This window comes from Toxotes jaculatrix, chromosome 23 (genome assembly GCF_017976425.1).
Source record: "Toxotes jaculatrix isolate fToxJac2 chromosome 23, fToxJac2.pri, whole genome shotgun sequence".
Taxonomy (NCBI): Eukaryota; Metazoa; Chordata; class Actinopteri; family Toxotidae; genus Toxotes; species Toxotes jaculatrix.
In genome coordinates, this window is record NC_054416.1 from 212,820 (window position 1) to 232,881 (window position 20,062).

The following is a 20,062-nucleotide window of genomic DNA, read 5'->3' on the forward strand; positions in this document are numbered from 1 at the left end:
GCAGGTCATGTGACGCGTCCTCTGGTTTTTAGAGCAGCTCTCAGTCAGACTGTGTCAGTGTTTGTGGAGCGAACAGAGGAACATGGATTCATCCTTTCTCCGCTTCTCCCTGCTCCTCATCTGTGTCTGCGCAGCAGGTAGGATCAATACACTGATCACTGATCAATACACTGATCACTGAGCAATACACTGATCAATACACTGAGCAATACACTGATCAATACACTGATCACTGATCAATACACTGAGCAATACACTGATCAATACACTGATCACTGATCAATACACTGATCACTGATCAACACACTGATCAATACGCTGATCACTGATCAATACGCTGATCACTGAGCAATACACTGATCTCTGATCAATTCACAGGTTCAAACTGATTCTGTTTATTTTTCAGATGGATTTCGGCATTATGGAGTGGATCGCTGTGAGTTTAACTCCACTGAGCTGAAGGACATCAGGTACATCAGGTCTATAGTTTTCAACAAGGTGGAGATCGCCAGGTTCGACAGCAGCGTGGGAAGATTTGTTGGATACAGTACGCTGGGTCTGAAACAGGCTGATTACTGGAACAGAGATACTGGATACATCAGTCAGCTGAAGACTGCGAGGGAGACGTACTGTGAACACAACATTGGGATTGACTATGAAACTGTTCTGTCTAAGTCAGGTGAGTGTGTGTGTGTGTGTGTGCCGTCCTCAGACTCAGGTTCATCATCACACTGACTGAACCTCAGACTCTGTGGTCGTCTCACAGCTGCTGGTCTCAGCTGATCCTGCAGAGTGTCCTCAGATCAGAACGTGTCTGAAACTGAGACGCTCACACCTGAACGTGTCCTCTGTCGCCACCTGGTGGTGAAACAGACACAGGGAGTCTCTGAGAGCTGAGTCTGATTTAAGGTGGACTCAGCTTCCTGTGAGCTCCAGCCTGCACACAGCAGCTGTCAATCAATAACCTGTGACTCAATCAATAACCTGTGATACATTGATCATGTCTCAGAGTCTCAGACTGTGACGCTGCAGCAGGTTTCACTGCTTCCATTAGTATTGATGATAATATTTATAATAATGAATCTGATCAATATGATGATAATAATCAATAATCAATAACGTTCTCATGTTCCAGTGAAGCCCTCTGTCAGACTCCACTCCACGACGCCCCCTTCTGGTAAACATCCTGCCATGTTGGTCTGCAGCGTCTACGACTTCTACCCCAAACAGATCAAAGTGAGCTGGACCAGAGACGGACAGGAAGTCACCTCTGATGTCACTTCCACTGACGAGCTGGCCGACGGCGACTGGTACTACCAGGTCCACTCTCACCTGGAGCACACACCCAGGTCAGTCCATGGCCAGGTTCAGGTCCAGGTTCATGTCCATGTCCAGGTCCAGGTCCAGGTTCAGGTTCAGGTCCTGGCCCAGGTCCAGGTTCAGGTCCAGGTCCAGGTCCAGGTTCAGGTCCTGGTCCAGGTCCAGGTTCAGGTCCTGGTCCAGGTCCAGGTTCAGATCCAGGTTCAGGTCCAGGTCCAGATCCAGGTTCAGGTCCAGGTCCAGGTTCAGATCCAGGTCCAGGTTCAGGTCCAGATCCAGGTTCAGGTCCAGGTCCAGGTCCAGGTTCAGGTTCAGGTCCAGGTTCAGGTCCAGGTCCAGGTGGATCAGCAGTAACAGTGATGTGTTGCTTTGTGTTGAATCAGGTCTGGAGAGAAGATCTCCTGTGTGGTGGAGCACGCCAGCCTGAGAGAACCTCTGGTTACTGACTGGGGTAAATACCTGTCTGTCCGCTCACCTGTCTGTCTCTGCACCTGCTCACCTGTCTGTCTGCTCACCTGTCTGTCTCTGCACCCGCTCACCCGTCTGTCCTCTCACCTGTCTGTGTGTCCTCCTGTCTGTCCTCAGATCCGTCCATGCCTGAGTCAGAGAGGAACAAGATCGCCATCGGAGCCTCGGGACTGATCCTGGGTCTGATCTTATCTCTGGCTGGATTCATCTACTACAGGAGGAAGGCCCGAGGTCAGAGCAGGACGCCCAGTCTGAAACCAGTTCACACCAGTTTACACAGTCTAAACCAGTTTATCCAGGATCCTGAACTTTGTCTCAGACCAGTTTTGATGGTGTGGTATTTGTGTTAGTTGCTGACCCTGTCCTCGTCTCTTCTTCTCTTTAAACCAGGACGGATCCTGGTTCCCACTAACTGAGCCCGGTCCTGTGTGCTGGACCTGGTCCTGGTATCTGGTCCTGGTCCTGGACCTGTTGCTGTTTGTCAGATGGAAGAAAAATCAGCTGCTGCTTCAACCTGCTTTCTGTTTCAGCTCAGCAGACTCTCAGTGCTGCCACCTGCTGGACCGGCTGAACACCTGATGGTCTCTGATGGTCTCTGATGGTCTCTGATCCTCAGCCGGTCTGAACCTGATCCAGGACCAGCCGTGTCCTCTGACGGTCCTGGATCAGGTTTGATCTGGACTCTGGTGGATCAGCTGGACCTGGACTCTTCACCTGTGCCTGATGTGTTGCTTTACTGTGTGAAATCAATCCTTAGCTGTGCCTTTAAATCCTGTGATCAGGTCTTTGGATCGTCCTGGTCTCAGAGGTTCTGTGATTGTCAGGTTTATATATTTTTTCTGGACTCAGACGTTTTCTAACCACAATAAAGATCAGAAACCTGTTGATGAAGCTGTGGGTGTGTCCTCGTGTCCTCTGAAACGTCTCTGAAGCTGCTGAGCTTCGTAGGGTCAGAGTTCAGACTGAGTCTCCACAGAGACCAGACTCCTGAACCACTGAGCTGATCAGATCTGATCAATCAATCATCATCAATAACTGATGAGCTGCAGCTGAGAGCATTTACTCACTTTACCTGAAGGAAGAACCTGATACTGCTGTTCAGTGCAGGTGTATTGATTATCTGTATTGATTATTGGATTTCACTGAGAGTTTCAGAGTCTGATGGTTCAGAATTAAAATGAAATTAGAATGAGCTGCAGCCATGACAACAAACAAACAATCAGAGCAGATGTTTGTTTCTCTGGTTCCTGGATGTTTATGGTGAAGTCCTGAATGTCTCATCTCAGTTTCTCTGATGGAAAAACTCCCTCCGAGACCTGAAGAAACTGATGAACAGTTTCTGTCAATGTTTGTTAAATAAAACCAGAGAAACAAGTTGATGTTGAACAGATGAATGAATCCAGGTTAATGTGCTGTTTGAATATGATCCTACTGAACAAAGACCTTAGACCTGATTGGTCAGTGAGTGAATCACAGGTGAAGACAGCGTAGCCTCATTAAACCTTGTTAAGGCTCCTTAACGAATTCCCAGACAGACGGGACGTTGTGACAGTCATTAACATGGAGGGTGTTGGTTTGAAGACCTGCTAGTGAACAGGGTCCAGGGTCTGAGTCAGAGGTGAACTGCTCAGGTCAGGATCCAGGTGTTTCTGCTACAAACAGATCTGACAAAATGTGGAAGATCGAACAAAAAGAGACGAAGCAAAACAAAAGAAGCTGTGAAGAAAAGAAAAGCAGAAGATTTACACCTCTGACTTTCAGTTTAAACATGAGTCTGAGTCCAGTTGAACTTCATGTCCAAATCCATGGTCCAGGTGTCAAAGCTGAGTCCATGTTCACGATGCTCGTCCTGTCTCCGTCCATCAGACTGATCTCAGTTCAGCTTTTATACACAATTTATTTCAATATTTCATCAGTTTCATTTCATTTATAACTAAGTTATTACATGATACAAAACCCACGGCCTCCTGTACAGCTGTGTGAGTGTGAAACAGATGATGTTACTTCATCAATAATTATTATTATTTTTATTATAATAATTATTAGAATGAATCACATGACCCTGATATTCAGTCTAAAAACCCAGTGGACCAATCAGAAACCAGTTTGGGAGCATGTTGGATCCACTATCTGTCCCTGTTGCCATGGTTACAGGATGTTTCCCTCCTACAGTAATCTCCCACAGCACTATGGGTAATAGGGTCAGGTGACCATGCCCAGGTGTGTTATGTGAGGCTGAAGCTTAAGCTCCACCCCCAGCGTGCCCCCCCCCCCCCCCCCCCCGCTGCCTTTCGTCCTGTTTAGCAGCAGAGCATCATGGGTACTGTAGTTCAACAGGAGGTGGTGGTCTTTAGCTGGGAACTGTGGGTAATGTAGTCCATAGGTTCATACATAATAGCGGAAGCTTTTCAGTTTCACCTTTTTGTTGTTTGAACTGTCCACTGCAACAGAGACAGACTGTAGGACTGTGGGAGCTGTAGTGCAACAGAAGGACGGTGTCGTCCAGGTGACAGAGGTTTGGAGTGTTTCAGTCCAAGAACAGAGGGACTGTAGGTCCTGAAGCTCAGGTGTGTGTGTGAGGGGGTGTTGTAGTCCAGATGCAGAGGATTGTGGGAGCTGTAGTCCAGTGGTTGTTTGATACTTTAAGCCCTGAATAGACTGTGTTTGAGCCCCATCAATACACACACACACACACACACTCTCATCATCACAAACATAAATAAATAAATAGGATAATATAAATACTTTGATACTGACTGAACTGTCTCTGATTATTCACTGATAATACAAGATTATTGAATCAACACATCAATCAATCATCATCTGTCTCCATCTTTTCCTCTGACACACAGACAGGTGGAGAGATAGGCAGGTACGCCCTCTTCTCTCTCAGTTGCCATGGTTACAGCAGCCATCAGATCACTGAGCTCACTCCTCATCGAGGAGTGAGAAAGAACACAGACGGTAAAAAGACCAACAGAGCAGGAGGTGGGGGACGGGAAGGTGTGGGTGGAGGTGGACGGGGTGGTTTCCATGGAGAAGGCGTCCTCAGCTGGCAGTGGCCAATCAGAGTCTGTCTCGGGCGGGGACCCAGATGTAGGGGCCGCTCTGCTCCTCGATGACGGCTTTGACCAGGTGGTAGACCTCCTCGAAGCTGTCGCCGTGGACGATGGCTACAAACACACACACACGCACACACACACACACACACTCAGAGCTCTACAGTTGCTGATGATACCCCGCTCTATCTGCCCCTCCCACCCCACTCTCAGAGTGGATCCAGATCAAACTTTGAGCTCGTTGGCTCCGGACACTTGATCACCTGACTTCCTGTGTCTCAGGTGTGACGTCAGACGTCTCTGAGGTTTGTTCATTTTTACCTGTGAAACACTCGAGGAAATCCTGCTCCAGTTTGATCGCTCGGTCCAGAGCTTTCCTCGCCTGATCCTCCGATAAACGCTTGTTCAGGTCCCTGCACACACACACACACACACACACACACACAGACACACACACAGAGACATACAGAGACAGACACACACACACACACAGAGACACACACACAGACACATACAGAGACACACACACACAGACACACAGACACACACACACACACACACAGACAAAGAGAGAGAGACACACACACACAGACACACACACACACACAGACACACACACACACACAGACACAGACACACACACACACACAGAGACACAGTATAAATGTCTGTCTTTATTCATGGACATGTCTTCATGCTGACCGTCCTCTCCGTGTCTCTGACTCACAGGATGTTTTCCAGAGACCTCGGTCTGATGAAGATGGCGATGGGGTGGAGCTGAGCCGCCTGCAGCCTCCGCACGGCGTTGGCCGACACGTCCAGGATGCAGTGCTTCCCCTGGAGACGGAGACGCAGACGTTAGGACTCAGGACTGAAAACGTCCATCAGAGACAGAATGTGACTCCACCGACCTGCTCGGCCACCTGTCTCACGCTCTGCACCGACGTCCCGTACAGGTGGTTGTTGTACTGTCCCGCCTCGATGAAGCGATGCGATTGGATGTCCCGCTCCATCTGTTCCCGTGACGACACAAAGTGGTAGTCCCGCCCATCGACCTCATAGTCCCTCCGAGGGCGAGTCGTATCTGCAGGGAGAGAGAGAGAGACACCAGAGACTTCCTGTTTGTTCACGTGACGTGTTTCATGTGAAGCTGGACACTCACGAGGGACGCACGAGCCGAACTTATCAGGGAACTCGGACAGAAGGTCGTCGTTGACTCGGTCTTTGGTCGGACCGAGGATGATGACGGGACGAGCGTAGTCCACTGAAGACAGAGAGAGACAGAAAACTTTATTTACACCTGCTCTTTATTAACAAGGAAAAACACAACGAGTGAAACATCAGAACAGACATGCCACAGAGACAGATCTAACCACTACAGATGGACTGGGCGGGGCCACGTGGGCCTCAGACGTCCTGGTGTTAAACAAACAGCATCATGGATTTGGTGTCGTCACTGATGTTCATGTATCAGGTCACTTCCTGTGTCAGTACAGCTGGATGGTATCAGTTGGTGTGGTTCTGCAGGTCCTGAGAGTCGGAGCTGGTTTTGGTCTGTTCAGCAGTTTTGTGTGTTTTCATTCCACAGCAGGAAGTGAACACGCGGTCGCAGTACATGAGTCTCTGGCAATGGACGGGACCCCGGGGACAAGGCAGGGTCCACCACTGTCCACCTGCAGTCCTACATTAAACTGATGAACTCTGATGTTAAACCTACAGTTTGTGTGACCTGCTGTCAGGTTCTGAATCAGTCCTCACTGGCTCAGTTTTCTCTGAGGTCAAAGGTTAAAGGTGACACTGACCTTCCACCTGAGTGACGAGCTCGTAGCTGTGGACGAAGCCGTCTCTACCTGTGAGCGGGAAAACACACAGTTACACAGAGACAGGAAACAGCTGTGACTCCATCTCTGTGCTGATTGGAGGAGAAGCTTCACCTTTGCTCTTCATCCGTGACCACTCCTTCCTCTCCACCCTGCAACACACACACCTGTCTGTTTACGTCTCTGCACCTGTTTTCATCCACACACACGAGTGTGTGTGTGTGTGTGTTGACCTGTGTTTTGATGGGATGTATCCCAGCTCCTCCAGCTCCCCCTGCTGGTTCACTCGTCGGGCCTGCCACCACTCGTCGTCGGAGCTGTCCGTCACGTGAAGAACCTCCCCGAAGCTGAAGTCCAGAGCTTGTGATAGGACGCCACAGTCCCACTGTTTGTCGTAATCAAACAAGGCCCTGAAACGTCACAGGGTCCCTCATTAACAAGATGTCATCACTTCAACATACAGCCTGGCTCTGACAGGTGAACCAGGTGAGCTACCTGCCCAGGTGAGTTACCTGCCCAGGTGTGGTGCCTCCTGTTTACCTGACGTAGAAGCTGCGGTTTGCTCTCAGACTCCCAGACGAGCTGTTCATCATCTGCTCCCTCAGGTCGTGGATCTTTGCTTCGAAGCGACTGTACTCTGCACACAAAGATCACCACGGTAACCACAACATCCTGAACCATCACCATGACAACCAGATTACAGCAACACATCCCTGTGCTGCGTGTGCTCACCCTCAGGTCTGTACTGTGTTACTATGGTAACAGTCTGTCCAGCGTTCTTCAGAGCTGCTGCTGCCTGTTCATGAGTCGCATACCTGAGGTCCACGCCGTTCACCTGGACACACACACACACACACATACACACGTCATCCACAACACTGCAGCAAGACTCACACTGAAGAGGAGGTCCCTGTCCTCACTCTCAGGACCAGGTCCCTGTACTCACTCTCAGGACCTGGTCTCTGTACTCACACTGAGGATCTGGTCCCCCTTCCGGAGCTCTCCGCTCAGGTCTGCTGGTCCTCCTGCCAGGATGAAGGAGATGAAGATTCCCTCTCCGTCCTCTCCGCCGACGATGTTGAAGCCCAGACCGGTGGACCCTCGCTGCACGCAGACTCTGCGAGGCTCCCGGGAGTAGTCGTCCTCTCCCATCATGCCACGGGGGATCGGCGAGTATCGTCGTGGTGACGGAGGAGGGAGGGCTTGTGGGTAATCACACATGTAGTCAGGCTCCATGTAGGCTGCAGAGATGACAGAAAATAAATGTGATGTGGACCTGATGGACCTGATGGACCTGAGGAGCAGCAGCATGGATGGACTGTGGACTGGGACTCCTGATCAGCTGGTCTGGGTTCAGGATCTGTTTAACATGTGGAGGTTCTGAGGTTCTGTGGTTCTGTACAGAGTTCTACGTGTTTGTCCTGAGGTCGGTGCTAAAACATGTCAGAGACTGAGCAAAGTGATCAGGGATCAGCTGCTGCAGATCACAGGTGTTACAAACAACAGGTATGGACAGGTGTACGTACAGCTGGTCAGGTTGGGGGGGCTGTACCGATCAGCAGGGTGGATGTAATGCGAGGTGGGTGTGGCCACCTTCAGGTAGACCACCTCCCCCGCGTTCTTCAGGGCCGACACGGCGTCTTCATGCAGGACGTCCTCCAGAGACATCTGGTTCACCTGTCGGGGTCAGAGCTCAGGTGAGACCAGAACCAGAGTCAGTGATGTAAGAGTCCGTCTGACCTGAGCTCACGTACAGCCAGGATTTTGTCCCCGATCTGTAGCCGTCCGTCTCTGTGTGCTGCCCCGCCCTCGATGATCTTGGTGACATAGATGCTGTTGTCTCCAGGAACGTGTTGGTTCCCCACACCGCCTGCTATACTGAAGCCCAGACCTGGACAGGGACAGGGACCGGGACAGGGACGGGTCCATTACAGCAGAATTTAACACGGTAAAGGTTTAATGAGTTCAACAGAACTAACAGATCTAACCATCACGGTTCTAATGTCTCTGACAGGATTATTCCAGGAAGGTTCCTCACAGAACGTGAAGGTTCTCTGAGTCCCTGATTTTTTAATAAAAACGAAGGAACAAGATTTTATTTTATTTTTCTGCATCAAGTGAGAAAAACATGAAACGTCCACCAGAGGGAGACAGAGGACAAAGAAGCTGTTACATAACAACTGTGCACCTCCTCCTCTCCTCCCCCCTCCTTTCCGCTCTCTTCCTCTTCTCCACTCCTCTCTTTTCCTGTCCTCCTCTCCTCCTCTTCCTCCCTCCCCTCCTCTCCCCTCCTCCCCCTCCCCTCTCCCCCTCCCCTCTCCCACCTTTCGGTCCTTTCATCAGTTTGATCTGTGTGATGCGTTCGCTCGGTGGGCGTCGCCTCAGGACGTACAGCCTGACGACAGGCCCCGCCTCCTTCAGCGCCTCCACGGCGATGGAATGAGTGACCTCACGCACGTCCACGTCGTTAACGAATACGATGCTGTCGTTCACCCTGAAGACGGAGAGAGAGTGAGAGAGAGAGAGAGAGAGGTGCTGTATCAGAGCGGAGTACGCATGAATTAATACGTGTGTGTGTGTGTGTGTGTGTGTGTGTGTGTGTGTGAGCGTGTGTGTGTGTCCACCTGAGGCGTCCGTCCTGGGCGGCGGCTCCTCCAGGGATGATCTTGGTGATGAAGATGGACGGGTCGTCTCCGATGTGAGGGTTATCAGTTCCTCCTGCGATGCTGAAGCCGAGACCAGAGTTTCCCTGAAACCAGACCAGAGAACATGGAGAACCTCAGAGGGACTGTGGAACCAGAGAGGTTCTACAGCCTGTTCTATAAAGCTCCACACACAGAACGCTCTGAAGCTGATGAGGATGATGAAGATGATGATGCTCAGCCTGAGGTGACTCGTCATTATTCACTTCCTGTAGAGCTTCAATGGTTAAAGTTCACTGTGTGTGTGTGTGTGTGTGTGTGTGTGTGTGTGTGAGCGTGTGTGTGTCCTCACCCTCTCCAGTGTGATCTCCTCATACTCCAGTTCTCCTTCTGATCCGTTCATCTGTGAACACACACACACACACACACACACACACAGGAACATGAATGGTTAAATCACATCCAGCTTCCCTCTCTGTGCCGGCTGCTCGTCACCACGGCAACTCCATGGTAACAGCTGTTGAGCCCTCAGGGGGTCGGTTACCTTGGCAACTGTGACCGTAGCCATAGCGACCACCTCTCTCTCGTATCATCCACACAGAGCTCCAAATCATGGTTATGACATCACTTCCTGTGGAGACGAGGAGTCGCGTGTGTCAAAGACACAGACTGAACATGAATCAGTGGACATTTCTCCAGAGACTCAGGTCACGTGATTTTCACTGTTCAACTTCAGCTTCGTCGCCTTCGACTGAAAGTTTTGAACGATTCACCTCCACCAGGAGAACGTGACGCTGACGCTATGTCTACGCACCTGAGACCACAGGACACACACACACACACAGGTCCTGGAGCCCCCCCCCATGAACCCTGGACTGAGCATCTGTCAACACCACAACTCACAGGTCACTTCCTGTCTAAGGAGGAGAGAGGGAGGGTGAGAGAGGCAGACTGACAGCAAGAGAGAGAGAGAGAGTGTGTGTGTGTGTGTTACAGCTCGCTCTGAATTAATTAAATCTAGTCGTCATTTCCCAGGACAGCTCTCTCTCTCTCTCTCTCTCTCTCTCTCTCTCTCTGTATTTCTGCCACTCTGAATCTATGTCTCTCGTCCTCTCAGAGATGGAAACCTCTCCACATTTATTAAAAACCCTGAGAACCTCAAAACAAACCGGACCCCAAGGAGCCCCAACACCATGAGGTGTCGAGGAGCTGAAGGTTTAACACCATCAGACTCAGTAACGTTTACAGAGCTGCTGTCGTCTGGCTGGACTGAGACATGGTTTCATATTTCTTCCATGGTTAGCCGGGCTGTGGTTAGCCGGGCTGTGGTTAGCCGAGCTGTGGTTAGCCTAGCTGTGGTTAGCTGGGCTGTGGTTAGCCGAGCTGTGGTTAGTTGAGGATCAGTGAGGAGGAACCAGGCTCCACAATCTGTGAGAGAACATTTAAACCCAGTTTGATGCGACGCAGGAATTAACCTGCAGAATCAAAGCTAACGGTTTGCTACATTACTGAAGTAAAAAAAAAAAATTCACTGATTCTCAATCACTTCAATGAGCAGGACGCCAGAGTGTAGGAGGGTTAAGGCGAAATTAATTAATTAAATTGTTCTCCTAAAATATTCACCTGGAACTTTGCTGACATCACTACACACAGCTAAATGCTAACATGCTACTGGTTAGCAGGTATGATGCTGACATGCTAACGTTAGCCGAGTCCAGCCGAGGCTGATGGGAATGTAACTGCTCACAAAGTGTTGGACTCATTGACCTGAGGATGGCGTGGTTCATCCTGAGGGAACCATGACCACGTGAACCACAGTCCACCTGAGACCACCTCTGAATCCAGCCTGGACCAGAGCAGCATCACAGGAGCAGGTGATGTAACCACGGTAACCATCACAGGTGAGCCCACCCCCCCGAGATAGGGTCCTACCATCATCCTCTGTCGGTGTCTCTTCGCTCTCCTCACGTTGTTGATGAATCTCCGTCCCATCTTCTTGGCGTACCACACCGACACGAACATCACTCTGCGCGCTCTCACACAAACACGGATCAATTATTCACCAGGAGACGGAAGCTAACGGAAGCAAGCGGAGGCTAACAGAGGCTAACGGAGGGAGAGCCACCGACATCATGACCGACAGCCCCCGTTAATTCAGAGGGGGAGGAGGGGGGGGTCAAAGACAAGAAGCCTGAATGAAGAGAAACGAGACGAGCGAGTGGATCCTTCAAAATAAAAGAGGAGAAGAAGAGGCTGTCTGTCCTCTGTCATCCCTCCTTCCTCCCCTTCCTCCTTTGCTCTCTCTCCCTCTGTCTCTCTACCCCTCCGTCTCTCTGAAGGAATCCCCTCCCCTCTGTGATGTCACTTGGCCCCTGGCCTGGGAGGGGGGGCAGGAGTGTGTGTGTGAGCCAGAGAGTGTGTGTGTGTGACACACACACACACACACACACACTCTCTGGCTACTATTGTTGCCATGGCAACACCCCCTCCCATTTCTGTGTTCCCCTCCCTAGAATTCTTGTTGTTGCCATGGTGACGGCAGAGCAAGAAAAAAGAAGAGAGCAGGAGGAAGATCACGAGCCCACGCCTGAGTGTGTGTCTGTGTGTGTGTGTGTGTGTGTGTGTGTGTGTGTGTGTGCGCGTGTGTGTCAGTGATCAGCAGCTCCTCTCAGTCCTCAGACGTGCTGCTGAGACCAGAACTTCCCCATGGACTGAACCTCTCAGGTCTACATCCTCTTTAAGAACCTTTGAACGTTCTCAGTGACCACCTTAAGAACCATCAGGTACTCTCAGTCCTAGCTCCTCCTCCAGGCCCCTGGGAGCCTCTGAGGGGCCCTTCAGTCCTCCACAGGGTCTGAATCCTGACACACACTCAGATCAATTCACAGTGAACAGCTCCCCCTGGTGGAGAGAACGCAGCAGAACCATCTCTCTGTTAAAGGACTCTGGAACCTCCTCAGCAAACCTGGAACCTGGAAACGTTCTCTGTCGTTCTCAATGACCACAGAATGTTTTCAAGGACCTTTACAGACGTCTGCAAACATCTGGAACCTCTGTCAGTCCCACACTCACTGTTTGGTGGACAGCTGACTTCTGGGAAATGTAGTGCAGCGGCTCCACAGTGTTGTGTGTGTGTGTGTGTGTGTGTGTGTGTGTGTGTGTTTGTGTGTGTGTTTGTGTGAACGTACAGTGACTGCAGGGTGTGTGTATCCGTCCAGGTGTGCGTGGCTCAGTTCGGTGCTGCGTCCGTGGGTCATGTGACCGGGGCTGGGGTCGACAGGTGGCGTCTCATCGTCTTGGTAACGATACTTCTGCAAAGGGACAGACAGCGTTCGCTTTAGCTGTTAGCACTGGACACTGGACAAAAGTTAGTGGACACCTGACTTTTCACACATGTGATGATGTCAGAGGACATGAGACACCAAGGAGACCTGAAGACTCGCTCCTCCACCAGACCAGAGGGAACGGAGTGATGGACGAGGGAGGAGGACAGGAAGAGTGGGAGAGGAGAGAAGGAAGCAAGGAAAAGGAAAGAAGACAAAAAGAGGAAAGAAAGTAGAGGATCGCAGGCAGAGATGGTGATGCAGTTGCCATAGTAACAAGAGGGCCCTGAGAACTTCCGTTGCCTGGTAACTGACATCACTGGACAGAGGAGGAGCCAGTTTCGATTCATAAAGAGAGAGACAGACAGAAGAGAGGAGTCAAATTTGACCCCTGACCTTTGGTCCAGAGAGGTTAACTGGAGGTCACCACCTCTAACCAGCCCCTTCACCTGTCCTCACACCTGAGTGTTGGTCTGTTGATGTGTCAAAACGAAAGATGAGACGGAGCGAAGTGGGAGGACAGCAAACCAGTTAGGAACCAACACAAACCAGTAAAGAAACAGGACCACTGGTGTGTGTTCACGCCACACACACACTAATAAAGGAGGACGATCAGAGACCCTGACCTCTGACCTCTGACACACAGACGCTCACAGAGCAAAGTGCGTTGACGTGTTGCTGGAAATCTGCTTGTGATGTTTACACGTGTGACTGAGGTGAGACCTACAGCACTGCAGACAGTCCTCTACACACACACACACACACTGTCACACACGTCAACAACACGGTTACCATGGTGACCACACCATCTTTATCCTTAGTATTTACATGTCAGATCTTCACTCGGACTCTTCCATCCTGTGTTGCTGTGGTCACTGGTTACCAGTCTGAACTGGTTCAGCTTGTTTTCCAGTTGTTTTCCTTCTTACTCCAGTTTTGTAACACGTTAATAAACAGTCAGATCAAAGCAGGTGAAACTGCTCGATCACACCACAGCTGTTTCACTTCATCACTCCTCTGTTTACTGTTGTTTACCTCTGCTTCACTCTGTTATTTACTCCTGTAAACAACAGCAGAGTCTGTTATAAACACTTTGTGGTTTGTTCTGATTAAACCTGTAAATGACACTAATGTTCGATCACAGATCAGGACACGTGTCAAACTGGAGTCAGTCGTGAGTGTTAAACTGGTCTCAGTCTGGATTAGTCTGCACTGGTGTGAACACAGATCTGAACCCAAACTTAACTAACAGGCCACATCCCATTATACAAAAGGGATTAAAGAACTGAACCAGTACAACCAGCTGGTCTTTAAACTGTCCCAGTCTGAACTGGTCTGAACTGGTGTAAAGAAAACATTTACACTTGGAGTGAAACCAGAGTGAAATGGGCCGTGACTGGTCTCCCACTGTCAAACATCTGGTCTAAGATCATCTACACTGGTCATCACTGGTCTGAACCCAGTCTAAAGCTGGTCTGGACTGGTTCTGGTTATGATGTGATTGGACTGGTGTCTTTTCATTTGTCCATTCAAACAGATCAGTGTCCAATCAGGAGTGAGTGTGTGTGTGTGTGTGTGTGTCCATTAGCAGTTATGATGTAGCTAAACATAGAAGAAGCTATTTCTGATCCCACTCGTCTCTCTCTCTCTCTCTCTCTCTCTCTCTGAGTGTGTGTGTGTGTGTGTGTGAGCAGAAAATAGATGAACGTTGAAGCTGGAAATAAAAAACAGTAAATAAATAAACACCTGACCAAACGAGCTACAACACCAGTAAACAAACAAACCAACCAGTCAGAGCGTGAACAGCAGCAGTAACAGGACGTGAGGAGGTGAAGGAGACAGCGTGTTCAGCTGAACATGTTTGAAATGTGTGAAAACACAAAAACATCAACACATTTTCCATCAGCGCTGAATCTATTACATCACGTCTGGTGATGACATCATTACCTGTTCAGCACCTGTCACTGTTTCACTTCAATCAGCAAGAACTGGTTCAGTGTGAGGAGTTCTAACCTGTCAGAGATACGTGTGACGTCATGTTTCCACGTGTGATGAATGAAAACATGATGTGAAGCAGCAAACACACACACACACACACAGACACACACACACACACACACAGACACACAGACACACACACACACACACAGAGACACACACACACACACACACACACACACACACACACACACACAGGTCTGAGTGACACTCGACCTGTTGCTTTTCCTCTGTCAGGAAACCATGAGCTCAGCTCTGCTAACTGTTAGCAACAAGCTGCAGCTAGCCTGGGCTACATGCTAATGCGATCATGCTAATCACACACACGTGAAAAGAGAGAGAGAGACACTGGCAGTGAATGACACACGAACACGCTGACTTTGATGCTTTATGAGGACACACACGTGTGTGTCCTCAAGCATAAACGGGTGCGTCCGTGTGTGTGTGTTGCTGGATGCACGCAGGCGGTCTGCTCTTACCTTAGTGGTGACAATGCAGAGGCAGTCCATATCCACACACACACACACACACACACGCACACACACACATTTCCACACACACTCACACACTCATGCCCGATCTCTCTCTCTCTCTCTCTCTCTCTCTTTGTCGCCCTCCCCCCTCCTCACTCGTCTATCTGTCTGTCCTCCCTCGCTCGCCCGCTCTCTCGCCTCTTCTATCCCTCCGTCTGTCAGCACTGAGCGAGAGAGGGAGAGAGAGAGGGGCGAGGGAGCAGTGCAGGAGGAGAGCGAGGCAGAAGAAGGAGGAGTGGGAGGGGGGAGGAGGGGGGGAGGCCGGTGGGGTTTTTTTGGGGGAGGGGGTGAACACCTCCCTGAGTCACTCACTGGTTGATGACAAAGACACAGAGAGAGAGAGAGGGAGAGAGGAGGTGGAGGAGGTGGGGGTTGGGCTCCTGTTGCCATGGTGTTATGCAGCTGTTGCCCCGGTAATACTGCTGCAGCTGTTGCTAGGTAACAGCAATGGGTGTTGCCATGTGGATTAGGGAGACAGAGAGAAAGAATGTGTGTGTGTGTGTGTGTGTGTACCTGTCCAGGTGAGTGCAGTTGGCTCATCGTCGTCTGGTTCTCACACACTGTCAGCTCGTAGAACTCCTGGATGTCTGCACACACACACACACTAACTTGTTGTTTGTGTATGTTTCAGGTGTATGTGTGATGTCACCCAGGCTGATGACCAATCATATTGCTCCTCCTCCAAACAGCTGAGAGAGGATTCTTCATCATCATCATCATCAGTGAGTGAAACAGTCAGAACAGTGTTTCAGTGATTTCCTGTTACCGTGGTGACGCTTTGTCAACATCATCTGAATCTTAACAAACAACCAACCAACTGATCGATCAGCAAACGAAGCAGCCAATCAGAGCAGAGAGTCAGAGAACAGGTTAATGGTAATCCTGCATGTGGGTGGAGACTTGGTCCAATCACTGACCTGGTCTCACTCTGATGACATCGTTAAACCCAGATTACCGTGCTGAAGGTGGAGCCAGCTGACCTGAGGTCAGCGCTCGTGTTCAGCAGTAACATCAGGCTCCTGTCAATCACTGCGTTCTTCTTCTTCTTCTTCTTCTCTGGTCCTCAGGTTCAGTTCAGCTCCGGCTTTTAAAATGCTGAGTCTGTGGTTTTTGTCCTGAGACTCGAGGCCTCAGGTTTCAGGGGGTTCACACGGTCACGTGGTGTTAGCGTGTTGTTGTCACAGATGTGATATCATGTTTGTTGTCATGCCAACAGATCAGATCAGAGGTCTGACAGTGAAACAGGTGTGTGTGTGTGCGTATGTGTGTGTGTGTGTGTTACCCAGCAGAGCCTGGAACAGGTCACTCTGGAAGATGTTGAGCAGTTTCTCTGCGCGACCTTTGACCCCTTCAGCAGCTCCGGCCTGACAGGCCTCCATCACCTGCAGAGCACGCTCAGTATCTGAGGAGAGGAACCGACACAGGCTTTACTGGACTCTGCAGAGACTCGTGTTTCAGGTCCTCACAGGGACAGTCTGTGGGACAGCTCGTGTTCTCAGCTGAACGGTGAACGTTCAGATTCACATCAGCTGTTTTTAAACACATGAACAAACTGAGCTGAAACATTCACAGATTACACAACGATTATTTCATCAAACGAGTTTTCACAGTTTTCAATTCAGCTTTTTTTTTTACTTCAAAAACTTTCAGTTCTTTAAGAAAAGTGAAACACTGACAGTAACCGTGCTGTTCCTGTCAGTGTCAGTGTCAGTGGTCGTAGCAGCAGTGTTGGCGATCAGCAGCACAGCAGAGTCACAGGTCACATGATGCATGACAAACCAACAACACTCAAACCAGTAAAACGTTTTGATTCCATCATAACGACAACAGCAGTTAGAAGATTCAGAGGTCAAAGGTCAGAGGGCGACGACTCAGGGAAAAGATTTAAGAATCACGACTGAGAGGAAACGATCTGAACCAACGGAGAAGAAGAAAAAGAGGCTGAGAATGTGAAGGACAAAATAAAGAGAGTGGACACACACACACAGGCACACACACACACTGAGAAACACACACGCACACTGAGAAACACATACACAAACCCTCTCTGACATAATGTTCATAAAAACGTCTCACCTTCTCTTTTCAGCGGCATGTCGTCTCTCTGAGCTACACAAATCCTCTTTAGGGATTTTACAGACAGACAGAGCATGCTGGGTAATGCAGTCCTAATCCCATCACCCCCTTCTGCCCCTGAAGTGTTCAGACCACATGATTGGGCGATACTGTCAGTCTCAGTTTGATTGACAGCTCTCTTCAAATAAAGAAATGTGTTTTCTGATCATATTTCTGATTATGATCCATTAACAAACAAACAAACAAATGATTTTTACCTTTAAGTCAAAACACAAATAAACAAGAGTAAAACAAAAAACTAATTACTCCTTCCTCTCCTCCTTCACCTCCTGCTTGTTTTCTTGTTTTCTTTCTTGTTCATCAGAAAACTTTAATCAGAATCAGAATCAGAAAACTTTATTGGTATTTTACACATACAAGGAATTTGCCATGGTATTGTTGGTGCAAAAACAGAAGATAATAAAAAATAAAGAAAAAAGAAAAAAGGAAGAAAAGAAAAAAGAAAGAAAGAATTAAGTACTTGTTCCTGTATCTTTCCTTCCTGAAGCTGAACTTTCATTGATGCAGTCTTTTTATTTTCATGTGTCAGTAAATAAAGTAAATACAGGGTCAGTTGATATTTACATGTAAATACCTTATGTTAATGTAATTATAAAAACCAAACATTCCCATGACTTGGATGTTGTCATGGTAACACTGAGGAAAATGTTGGAAGATGTTTTGTTGTTTTCTGAAAAATATGTTTGGTTTGTATGAATGAGAAGTCAGAAAACTGGGTCAAATTAAGATTAAAAATTAATCTTTGCTCAACATACTCTAACATGTTTATTAACTTTATATAGTAGGTGTTGTGCCCTAATTTCTGCCTGTCAGGCTGACGTTTCCTTAAATGTTTTGTGTGTAAGTATTGGTGGACTACAAACTCAGATATTTACTTATTCTGAAACGTATCCATCAGTACACTGAAGTATTAGGTGTATTAAAGCTTGTTGATGGAAATAAACAGCAGCCAGGAAGTTTGTGTTACCTGCAAAACAAAATCAGGGAAAAACTGTTTCCGCTGCTTGTGGAGCTAAAAGAGACTGAACATCAAATGTGTGGGGTTCAGACTTTGTGGGACACACTCGGTGTGTGTATGCTAAATATTTCCCGACATGCCGTAATTTTTAATTTATTGACTGATTTCTCTTTGCTGTTTAACCGTATTTCTTTTCGTGTTTCCAGTCAGGCAGCGCTCAGGACGACTCTCTGCTCGGGCTCCTTCCGCCTCCCCCGAGCTGCGGCCAATCAGACGACTGCTCAGGCCTCATTGGCGGTAACAACGGAGAGGCAGGAGCTCAGCTCGGTGCGCAATTGGCCGGTACTGAGGTCGTTCACACGCCGCTGCGACTCGTGTATAAAATCGCGTGCTTGGTTTCAGAGCTAACAGCAATTAGCAGCTACTCGTATCGTGAGTAAACGGTTTTAGTAGAAGTTGTGAGTCTTTACGCCGCGGACACACACTCACGCGCGGTCAGGTCGGCGGGGCCGTGTTTTCACGCACAGAGCGGGTTTCCGGGATGTTTCGGTAGTTGTTTTTTTTCGGGGAGGGGGGTGTGTGTTAGCTCCATGCTAGCAGCTTCCTGTATGTTAGCCGGAGGTGGCTAGCTAGCAGCTAATTGTTTACCTGTTTTTTTCTTAAGGTTGGTTTGAATTATTCATGACGACACTCCGGGATTGGTGTAGTCAGTGGCTCGAGCGGGCTTGGGACGAGTTAACCACAGCACGTGCATATAAACGGGTCTATTTGTGTGACACACACACTGAGTGAGAGTGTGTGGTAATACGAGCAGGGGACTGGAGCTGGGTCCTGCAGGACGGTGAGTATGATTGGTTTCACACTGATTGATTTCCAATCGATAAATAATGATGATGAGTGTGAGAGCTGGTGCAGCTCCGGAAACGCTGTGACTTCCTGTCGAACACAGGAGGTTTGACCCTCATCAGTCACTTTAGTTTGATCAGCTTTAACTGAGCGAAGCCTCCTGGATGATGTGCACCTGCAGTTACACACTGAGTTCACTCCTCTGACGTCAGCTGGTCCTGGTGCTGAAGGTAAACAGAGGAAATGATTGTTCTTCAGTTGTGTTACAGCTGCTGTGACACGAGCTGAACATTGAAAATCTTTGATCTTCATATAAACTAGACTTTGAGTAAAAGATGTGATGATCCTTCATCTGTGTTGCTGATGGTTGGATCTTCTGACTGGATGCAGACGATTAGTCGACCAACAGGAAATGAACCTGTAACTGTGTGAATCATCTTTGAATCCTGTTCTCTGATCCTCCAACATGAGGCCGTTTAGTTTTTCTCTGTTGTTACAGCTGTTTGTGTTCCTGGTGCTCGGTTTGTCCCTTTTCCTTTCCCGTCTTCCCTGTAGCTGTGACCAGGTGACACCTGCTCAGGTGTTCCTGCACAGTATTCAGTTCATAAACTCAGCATCGTAGAGTGTAGAAAGGTAAACGTCCTGTTCTGTACAAGTGTGTCTAATAAAGTGGTCACTGAGTACACGTATGTGCAGAGGTGCAGCTCTGAAGGCCACACTGAGGCGCTGTTGTATCACTGTGTATAATAAAGTGTGTGAATCCTGAAGCTGCTGTCTGATGTCTCCACCTTAAAACACAGATGTTAGCAGCTGTACTGCCCTACAAGGTTACACACCCTCCACAGTGTCTGCTCAGTCGTGTAACACAAACACAGTGACCACATGAACACACAAATACCTTAAACAACAGTACATTATACAAAGTGTAGTGCAGCTAGCAAACAAGCACAAAGCTAACA

At 48.9% G+C, this 20,062-nt stretch overlaps 3 protein-coding genes across 7 annotated transcripts in view; 2 read left to right on the forward strand and 1 right to left on the reverse strand.

The window, feature by feature from the left end:
* On the forward strand, positions 1–19,345 carry LOC121176889 (H-2 class II histocompatibility antigen, E-S beta chain-like). 3 transcript variants are annotated; one of them, XR_005893098.1, is made up of 7 exons: positions 17–137; positions 407–679; positions 1,136–1,349; positions 1,704–1,771; positions 1,906–2,019; positions 2,179–2,268; positions 19,316–19,345. XR_005893098.1 is itself a non-coding variant. In XM_041031016.1 (6 exons), the coding sequence occupies exons 1-6, from the start codon at positions 83–85 to the stop codon at positions 2,202–2,204; spliced, it is 750 nt and encodes a 249-aa protein (XP_040886950.1). In that variant the 5' UTR covers positions 18–82; the 3' UTR covers positions 2,205–2,679. The 3 variants fall into 3 exon arrangements, 2 of the variants coding, with proteins under 2 accessions (XP_040886951.1, XP_040886950.1); XM_041031016.1 differs by lacking the exon at positions 19,316–19,345 and having other exon boundaries at positions 18–137; positions 2,179–2,679; XM_041031017.1 differs by lacking the exons at positions 1,704–1,771; positions 1,906–2,019; positions 2,179–2,268; positions 19,316–19,345 and adding an exon at positions 1,534–1,697 and having other exon boundaries at positions 1–137; positions 1,136–1,413.
* On the reverse strand, positions 3,815–15,245 carry dlg4b (discs, large homolog 4b (Drosophila)). 2 transcript variants are annotated; one of them, XM_041030995.1, is made up of 18 exons: positions 15,110–15,245; positions 12,498–12,620; positions 9,662–9,712; positions 9,292–9,416; positions 8,992–9,161; positions 8,422–8,558; positions 8,194–8,344; positions 7,640–7,908; positions 7,400–7,502; positions 7,208–7,304; positions 6,901–7,077; positions 6,782–6,819; positions 6,650–6,697; positions 6,010–6,111; positions 5,759–5,931; positions 5,575–5,684; positions 5,169–5,260; positions 3,815–4,961 (listed from the first exon to the last, which is right to left on the reverse strand). In XM_041030995.1, exons 1-18 carry the CDS (start codon positions 15,137–15,139, stop codon positions 4,855–4,857), a joined length of 2,103 nt encoding a protein of 700 aa, XP_040886929.1. In that variant the 5' UTR covers positions 15,140–15,245; the 3' UTR covers positions 3,815–4,854. The 2 variants fall into 2 exon arrangements, with proteins under 2 accessions (XP_040886929.1, XP_040886928.1); XM_041030994.1 differs by having other exon boundaries at positions 5,759–6,111.
* Positions 18,642–20,062, forward strand: part of mepceb (methylphosphate capping enzyme b) — a 5,651-nt gene continuing 4,230 nt past the window's right edge. Inside the window, exons 1-2 of one of the 2 annotated variants that reach the window (XM_041030997.1) lie at positions 18,642–18,806; positions 18,922–19,098. The gene's annotated coding sequence lies outside the window, so the exon portion shown is untranslated. Of the gene's footprint in view, positions 19,099–20,062 lie in introns of both variants that reach the window. The other variant, XM_041030996.1, reaches the window with a different exon arrangement.